Source organism: Mirounga angustirostris, unplaced genomic scaffold, assembly GCF_029215605.1.
Source record: "Mirounga angustirostris isolate CCGP_5_RB_7025 unplaced genomic scaffold, mMirAng1.0.hap1 SCAF_6, whole genome shotgun sequence".
Classification (NCBI taxonomy): Eukaryota; Metazoa; Chordata; class Mammalia; order Carnivora; family Phocidae; genus Mirounga; species Mirounga angustirostris.
This window is the reverse complement of record NW_026991714.1, coordinates 46,596,685-46,606,567: the sequence shown is the minus strand read 5'-3', so window position 1 is coordinate 46,606,567 and position 9,883 is coordinate 46,596,685. Positions and strand designations below refer to the sequence as shown.

The 9,883-nt window shown below is 34.1% G+C and overlaps 1 protein-coding gene across 1 annotated transcript; it reads left to right on the top strand.

Moving 5' to 3' along the window:
- Positions 1-753: 753 nt before the first annotated feature.
- Positions 754-8,431, top strand: PDC (phosducin). The gene is made up of 3 exons (XM_045870893.2): positions 754-814; positions 3,794-3,945; positions 7,522-8,431. Exons 1-3 carry the CDS (start codon positions 754-756, stop codon positions 8,044-8,046), a joined length of 738 nt encoding a protein of 245 aa, XP_045726849.1. The 3' UTR covers positions 8,047-8,431.
- Positions 8,432-9,883: the final 1,452 nt, after the last annotated feature.

Genomic DNA, 9,883 nt, shown 5'->3' with positions numbered 1-9,883 from the left:
AATTGTTATCATTTGCTTGGTGGGTAACATCATCAAAACTTGCTTTATGGTATGGAGAGATGTTCTGGTGTTAGTTTTTGAATAGCATTGTTCCTTAGATCATTATTCTTTAATGCCAATTCAGAAAGGATTTGTCAAACCTTACTGAAAAAAATGACTCTATTACAGTATGTTAACTTTCATCTAGGTTCAAATCCTTGCTCTACCACTTACTATGTGATCATAGATAGATAACTTAAACTCTGTCCTTCAGCTTCCTCAATTGTAAAATGGCATTAACAATTGTCCTTGCCAATATGGCTATGTGAGAATTAAATGATTTTTGATACATAAAGTAATTGGAACAATGTCTGGCACAAAGTAAGTATTAACAGTAAGTATATAATTATTATTAATTTTTAAAATTGTGTTATACAAAATATTGGGATATAATTGTATGATATTTGGTAACAAAAAAATAAGTAATAAATAATGTTCACTAAGTACATAGACTTAAATTAAAGGCTTTTTAAGTAAAAACAAACTGCAAATTACATAAAATCTTTAGGTCAAAATATCTTTAATAATACAAACATTAAAGTAATGTCCTTTTATGAGGAGGCAGAAACATCCTAAACACCATCATTTAGTGAGAACTCTTAGCCTAGCATGGAACTTGGCAGCAAGAGAATAATAGGATATAATTATATATATTCTAGCATTCATCATTACTTCTTTGTTTATGCTATAGATTATATCAAATCTAAACCTAAAATGGAAGAAGCCAAAAGCCAAAGTTTGGAGGAAGACTTTGAAGGACAGGCCACACATACAGGTATGCAAATCCAAAGAAAAAAAAATCATTAAGTTAAAATTAAATGTGGATATCTCTAATGTTCTTACTGCCCTTATTGAGTATGAAATTTAAGTAATATCTTTGAATGGTTTGATGGAATCATCTAAAAAATATTTGAGTGGGAAAATTAATGTGAAATCAAATACTCTTAAAGTAGTTTTATTTAGATGTCAAAGAATGAGAAAAACACTAATTATTGAGAAATTCTTAATACCCAACTATCATAAGCCCTCTTCTACATTATAATTAAGCTCTTTCCTCTCTAATTTCCCCGACTATGATCTTTCCTTGCAATTGTAAACAATAGTAGACAAAAAGGTAAATAGTTTTTAATTTTAATTTTTTGAATCTGAAGAAAATAAAGAAATGATAAAACATTCTTAAATCAAATGGATTTCAGCATTCCTCTAGAAACACTGACTTCAATTCATTTCATCCAGAACCTGTTTTCCTAATATGTTAAATTGTATGGGACTGTATATATGCCACTACTGAGTTTAAAAATCAAATAGCATGTCAGTTTAAAAGTTTAGTTTGTACCTCTTAAGCTTCTTCATTTATTTTGTATACCTGCAACTAGAATAATATTGTATACCAACTATACTTCAGTTAAAAAATAGATAACATTAAAAAAATAAATAAAAATAACAGTTTAGGGTTTTTAACTCTATTGAATCTTATTAAACTAATATTCTCCCCTCTCTTTTAATAATACGAAATGGACTCTTTAAATTTAGCCAGAGTTGAATGAATTCACATGAGTACTAGACAAAATGCATGGGAGTTCATTTTATTATTTTATTTTATTTTATTTTATTTTATTTTATTTTATTTATTTAAGAGAGAGAGCAAACATGAGCAGGGGTAGGGGCAGAGGGAGAGGGACAAGCCCGACTGCCTGCTGAGCAGAGAGCCCCACCTGGGCTTGATTCCAGGACCTGAAGATCATGACCTGAGCCAAAGGCAGATGCTTAACCAACTGAGCCACCCAGGTGCCCCAGGAATTCATTTTATAACAACAGTGTGAAGAGTACCTTTCTAAGTATGACAGAACCAAGAAACCATAGAGGAAGATTGATAAATTCAGCTATAAAAATGAGGGAGGGAGGGAAGGAAGGAAAGAAATGTCTGTTGCTAGGTCATCAGTAGCAAATTTCAAAAAACATTTGACAAACTGGGGGAAACCAGCTGCAATTCAATTGACAAAGGGTTAATTTCCTAATAAATACTGAAAGTTCCTACAAATCAATAAGAAAAATCACAACGATCAAATGGAGAAATGAGCAAAAGATAGGTCAGAAAAAAATAGCACTTATGGAGTTAGTACTATAGTGAGATACAGTTTTTTCACACTGTAAAAGTAAAAAGTTTAATAAGACACTTTGAAAAGAGGCATACTCATACATTACTGGTAGGAGTGTAAACTAGTACAACCTCCTTAAGAGTAGTTTAGCAATATCAAAATTAGAAATATATATACTTTTTGACCAAGTGATTCTAATACAATAACCTATAGATAGACCTGCATAGATAGAAAAAAATGTATGTGCAAGGTTCTTCACTCAGGATTATATATTGTAGAAGAAATGGGGAAGCAACAATATACATCAACAAGAAACTTTTTTAAGTAAATGAATATCTACACAATGTAATACTATGCCTCCATTTTTTTTAAAAAAGGAAGAATCTCTTTATGCATGTATATGAAAAAAATCTCTGAGATACATTATGAATTAAGAAAAGCAAGGTGAGAAAAAGTGTAAAAAAAAACTTGTAAAAAAAAAAGGAGAAAAAAGATTCTCTTTTCTACACATATAAACACATGCAATGCATATTTTGTATAAACAGAAAACATATCTGGAAGATGAAGACAATACAAGTAAACAGAAAACAATGAATATAATTTTAATATAAGTAACTTTATATTAAAAGTATATATTAGATATTAGATAAATTAAGAAATTGTTAAGAAATATGTGGAAGAAAGAGAATACATCCACACATATAATATTAAAGGTATAGATATGGCTAATCTTTAGTGAAGGATATTTAAAACTCCATATTTCCAAGGATTTAGGCCTTCTAAGCACTTTTATCATTTATCAGGACAACTGAACGTCTGAATTCCAGTTGGATCATCCTTGACTTAGTTTTTCCTAATCTGCAAATCCCATCCTCTCTCCATTTGTAAAAGGTTCTTAGAATCTTTTTTTTTTTTTTTTTTTGACAGAGAGAGACAGCAAGAGAGGGAACACAAGCAGGGGGAGTGGGAGAGGGAGAAGCAGACTTCCCACCAAGCAGGGAGTCTGATGTGGGGCTCGATCCCAGGACCCTGGGACCGTGACCTGAGCCAAAGGCAGATGCTTAATGACTGAGCCACCCAGGCATCCCAAAGATTCTTAAAAGGAATTGGATGATTATGTAATAATTTTCTTAAAGCTATTTTAGTTCTGTTATTTGAGGTCAGGTCTTCTCTAACTGGTTGTCTTGTATGTGATATTGTTGTTGTTTTCTGGATCTTGATATCACTTCAGTTTGTTTCCCCAATAATCTCAGTGTCCCTGTTAATAGTGTGATGCCAATTCTAGATTATTGCTGAAGCTTCCTTCTTATTTAATAAAAGTGCTATTTTTCTAAAATTCTAGTTCCCCTCTACATTCTAATGTTTTAATATCTTTACCCTCAAATTTTGCCAATAGTTGAAAGTATGTAATTTGTATTTTCATTAATGTAGATGTTTCAGAGAAATTCTTAGCCAAAACCCATTTAACAAGATTAATGTGGGAAAACATTTTTATGAGCAGGGCAGTCAGACATTTCTAGCCCAAACAAGATGTTTTTTTATGATACAGAAGATGACAAGTCTATTCCAGTGATGATACTTACACAAATCTCAATTGTATAAATAGTTGTTTTGAAAATAGAGAGGGAAACGATTTGTTTTTTCTTTTATTCCAGGACCCAAAGGAGTAATAAATGATTGGAGAAAGTTTAAATTAGAGAGTGAAGACAGTGATTCAGTTCCACCTAGAAAGAAGGAGATTCTCAGACAAATGTCTTCTCCTCAGAGTAGAGATGACAAAGACTCAAAAGAAAGATTCAGCAGAAAGGTAAGGAAAAATCAATAGTAAATAACTTACAATGTGTTTTTAGTTTAAATGACTCTAAAGAATCACTTTAGAGATATAAAATAGATATATTTCAAAAATATTTATTATAATATTGTTTATGTTGGCAAAAAAAACAAACCCAGGAAATGAAGTAAATACCTGTGAAGGTATTCCATATTTAAAAATGTATAGCAGCGGGTGCCTGGGTGGCTCAGTTGGTTAAGTGACTGCCTTCGGCTCAGGTCATGATCCTGGAGTCCCTGGATCGAGTCCCGCATCCGGCTCCCTGCTCGGCAGGGAGCCTGCTTCTGCCTCTGACCCTCCCCCCTCTCATGCGCTCTCTCTCTCTCATTCTCTCTGTCTCAAATAAATAAATAAAATCTTTAAAAAATAAAAAAAATTAAAAAAATGTATAGCAGCTATTAAAAGAATGAGTTATAAATACATGAGTTGACTTACAGGCAGTTCTGTAAAATGAGAAAACAAGATAACAGACTATTTTAGGTTATATGATGATCCCATTCTCTAGAGCAAAGGGAAAAAAAATACATATCACTGTATATGTTTTTACACTTATATAATTATATGAACAATATGTGGAAGTTTGGAAAGACACTCACCAACTTGACAATATTGGTTATTTAGAAGGGTGGGATTGATTGAAAGATCTCAACTTCCTTTTTCCAAATAGGAAAAAGAAGGTAAGAAGAATAAGCCACATATTTTTAAAGGTATCATGATTTTTTTAAAGCAGAATTTAAAAAGACTCACTTATTTACTTGTTATATAATGTGTATGTCCATGTGCTATGTCAAAATGTGTAAATGGAGATTATCTCAGAGTATTAGAGTGGTGAAATTTCACTATTTATTACTTTCTTCCTTTAGCTTTTAACCCATTTTTGAATCCTTATAATTAGCATGCATTATTTATATAACGATAATAACAACAATCATATTAATTTAAAACCCATTAAGTGACTTCCATTGTGGAGTAAATCACTTTAGTGGGTTATTTATCTCCAAACCAATGCGTATGAGTTGTATATTGATTCTCAACAGACAGACTACATCAGAAACATCAAGATCTTGTTTCCAGATTTGGGTTCCTTCACTGAGACACTATGTGATATAGATGAGACAATTAAATTTTCCCATCTGAAGAATTGCAACAACACATCCTCTCTTTGTTTTAAAGAGATGTGAAGAGAAAATAAATGTAAAAGTATTTGAAACATGTAAAATGCCATACAAATGAGAGACATTATGATTATTAAAGGTGTTGTACAGGTTAAGCTTGAGAAGTGTATCTGAATGCCTAAATACCTGAATATATGAATGGAACAAATTCTCACAAATGCATATGTAAATCAATATTATAATATTGATATAATATTTGTATGATTCAGTCTGTTAAATTGACAGAACTATGGTAGCAACTTAAAAATTATAGAAAACATTTAACATTTTTTAGGATTAAAACAAATAAAATTGAGAATTATCTTAAAGCAAAAAAGTAATATGACAGGAAAAAGAAATATAAGAGGCAGAGGGCGCCTGGGTGGCTCAGTTGGTTAAGCGACTGCCTTCAGCTCAGGTCATGATCCTGGAGTCCCAGGATCGAGTCCTGCATCAGGCTCCCTGCTCGGCGGGGAGCCTGCTTCTCCCTCTGACCCTCCCCCCTCATGTGCTCTCTCATTCTCTCTCTCTCAAATAAATAAAATATTAAAAAAAAAGAAGGAATTAATGAAAGCACCAGATATTTCTACTTAACCTGAATCTTAGTATCATCTATAAAATGAGAGTAATAATACCTACCTCATAGGTTTATTGTGAGGATTAAGTAAAATAATCTATGCAAAGTGCCTAAGACATAATAGATTTTCCATAAATACTAGTTTCTTGCCTTCTCAATTCTCCTCCACTTTAAAAATTATCAGCAGTTGCTGTTTGAGAGGCTACTTGATGGCAAAGCAGCAGCAAATCCAACTTCTGTGATTCTGGGTGGCTCCACGTCTCTCAATCATACTATGTCCCACATTGTTCCTTCATATATATGTACATACACATGTATACATACATATATATGTATTTTGGTGGAGGAGGAGAGTGTTTAGCATTCTATGGAATAAGTTAATAATGGTGTAGCTATTTAAAAAGGCTCTGTAGGTACTTTTACACTCTAGCTGCAGTGGAAAGTAGCTGTCTTGGAAGATGGAAGTCTTTTCTCACTTTAGCCTAAACCAGTAGCTAAGAATCACCTGAAGGGCTCATTTAAAGATGGCTCACTCAGCCTCACACATGTAAGTTCTAATTCAGTAGATCTGGGGTGGTGCTCCAAAATTTGCCTTTCCCAGAATTTCTCAGGTGCTGCTGTTGCTGCTGACCCAGCATTAACCTCTTGAATGATCTTATGAACAGCAAATAATAGTAAAAGCTGTCTTGCTTGAATTCTATCCCATATATTCCAAAAAGTCAGTAAGTGATATCATCTTTTTTTTCTTTTTAAAGATATAATCTTTTAAAGAACTTTTGTGGAGGAGACACTAATATTTAAAGGCATTTGTTGGGGACACATTTAAATTATGTGTGTATACTCTTTTTATTTTTTAGGAAAGCCACTCGAGAGTAGACCCTGCTGGGATTTTTTTCACCCAAAGTGATGGGTAGCTAACTGGTACATTTTTTACTGAGATTGTGACCATCTCGTGGCTCAACTATACTCAGTAATATTTAGGCATGCATTTAATCATGCAATAATTACTGAGCTCCCATTTTATGCCAGACACTATAGCAGATAGTGAAGAGAGATGAATGATACAAAATTCCTGCCCCATGGGACATATCAGTTATAAAAACTATTATGAGGGTGCCTGGGTGGCTCAGTCGTTAAGCGTCTGCCTTCGGCTCAGGTCATGATCCCAGGGTCCTGGGATTGAGTCCCACATCGGGATCCCTGCTTGGCAGGGAGCCCACTTCTCCCTCTCCCACTCCCCCTGCTTGTGTTCCTGCTCTCGCTGTCAAATAAATAAAAATAATTATTATTATTATTATGAAATAAATAAATATATAACACAATGTCAGATAGTGTTTGTTGTTATGAAGAAAAATAAACCAATATAAGGAATAGAAAGCATGGTATGGGGACTCTTTTAGGTAGTATAATCAAAGAAGGTAATATTTGAACAAAGGCTTGAATGTGGTGAAGAAGGAAAAGGCCTTCACATCAGGAGTGAGGTAGGATGGTGGGGAGAAAACAGTAAATGCAAACTTTTTGAGTTGAGAATAGGTTTGGTATGTCTAAAGATTATAAATTACTGGGGGCGCCTAGGTGGCTCAGTTGGTTAAGCATCTGCCTTCAGCTCAGGTCATGATCCCAGGGTCCTGGGATGGAGCCCTGCATAGGACTCCTGCTCAGTGAGAAACCTTCTTCTCCCTCTCCCTCTGCCCCTCCTCCCTGCGTGTGCATGTGCGTGCTCCCTCTCTCAAATAAATAAATAAAATCTTTAAAAAAATTTTAAAAAGAATATAAATTTCTGACCAAATTATCTCTATCATTTCTTTTGTTTATTTCTAGATGAGCATTCAAGAATATGAATTAATTCACAGGGACAAAGAAGATGAAAATTGCCTTCGTAAATATCGTAGACAATGTATGCAGGATATGCACCAGAAGCTGAGTTTTGGGCCTAGATATGGGTTTGTGTATGAGTTGGAAACTGGGGAGCAATTCCTGGAAACCATTGAAAAGGAGCAGAAAATCACCACAATTGTTGTTCATATTTATGAAGATGGCATTAAGGGTTGTGATACTCTAAACAGTAGCTTTACATGCCTTGCTGCTGAATACCCTATAGTCAAGTTTTGTAAAATAAAAGCTTCTAATACAGGTGCGGGGGACCGCTTTTCCTCAGATGTACTCCCCACACTGCTCGTCTACAAAGGTGGGGAACTCATAAGCAATTTTATTAGTGTTACAGAACAGTTTGCCGAGGAATTTTTTGCTGGGGATGTGGAGTCTTTCCTAAATGAATATGGGTTACTACCTGAAAGAGAGATACATGCCCTAGATCAGACCAACATGGAAGAAGATACTGAATAAAGAGTCATTATGTCAACATCTCATATTTCTCCTTTACAAGTTGAATATTGATTTTGGTAGTATCCATATTCCTTTAGAGAACACCAAGTATGGCCATGGTTATTTTAATTTGTGAGAAAAAAAAGATTGATGCTAAAATTATTTTATTAGCATTACTTAAATGAATAGAAGGTTTTACTACAAAATATTGTAGTCTTCAGCAATATGTTAGTAGACAAAGAGGGTATGAATAATATTGTGACAGTTTTCAAATATCCCTTTCAAGTTATGTGTTGGCTTTTTTACTCCTTGTTTTTTCCTCAGTGGTATTATTTGGACTTTGCAAATTACATTATCAATCATAATTTTGCTTGTGTGATAAGAATAAAGTCTCATGAAGAAATAAGTTTTCTATTTGAAGTTTATTCTTTCTCAAGTACTACATTATCAAGGCCCTAAAAACATTACATAACCCAAAATACAAAAAAAAAAAAATCATTCAGTAAGATATCTTACATTATATATATATATAAAATCATTCAGTAAGACATCATACATTATATATATATATATATATATATATCTTATAAGAAACTTAGAAACTTTGTGTCACATTAAAGTTTTTTAAAAAAGGTAGTATTTCTTTTTTTTAAATACAACCTCAGAAGCTAACCTTATTTAGGAAAAAAATTTTACTTTATGGACAAAAGAATATTTAGTAGTGATAATAATTACAACTATCATTTTTTAATTACCTATTATGGGCCAGCATTTTATACATATAATGTATAATTTTTAACCACAGTTCCACAAGTAGATATCCACAAGTGGATAGCACTTTATAAATGATGAAACTGAAATTCATAGAAGTACTATTTCTATTTCCCTTGAAAACACTGCGAAAATTTTCCTCCTACACAAACAAATGGAAATGCAAAACAAAATATAATTTGAAAAATGTTTTTAAATGCCTCACAAATGAGCTGTAGAGCAAGATAAAAGAAACTTTTAGGGGTCTGAATGAGAGTAGGAGATAATGGTGAGTGAAAGCTGAAGCACCATGGCCTATATTTGAAGACATGGTGCTTGATAAATCACCCAAAACTGGCTCCCTGTGGGAAGTCTGCTTAAAACAGATTTTCTTGGGGTGTCTGGGTGGCCCAGTTAGTTAAGTGACTGCTTTCAGCTCAGGTCATGATCCCGGAGTCCTGGGATTGAGCCCCGCATCAGGCTCCCTGCTCAGCAGGGGAGTCTGCTTCTCCTCTCCCTCTGCTCATTCCCTCCCTCCCTCCCCCTCTCTCTTTCAATAAATAAATAAAATCTTCTAAAAAACACAACAACAGATTTGCTTATTTCCCCCCTGGGAGATGAATGTTCAGATCAGACATTTGTCACAAGTTCTAGTCTCCATTATCCTAAATGAAGATTTTGTATCTTCTCTTTCCTTAAATCTTTCATACCCTTTTTCCCCAGTCCAAGCACTTCACCTTCCTCATACTTCATTGAGAAAATAGAAGTTATCAAACAGGCCCCACCTCACCCTTCCATCACCAGTCTAAAATATGCACCAGCATAGTCCAAGATGGCAGAGGAGTAGGAGACCTTAGTTTTGTCTGGTCCCAGGAATTCAGCTAGATAGCTGTCAAATCATTCTGACACCTGTGAACTCAACTGGAGATCTAAGAAAAGAATTGCTGCAATTCTACAAATAGATAAGCGTCAAAGGTAAGAAGCATGGAGAAGTGAATCCAAGGTGATATGTCATCGGAAGATAAACCACGGGGAGAGGGAGCCTCCAAAAGCTGGCACCAGAAAGTGGTAGAGCAGCAGAGCACAAAATCAGAACTTTTAGAAGTCT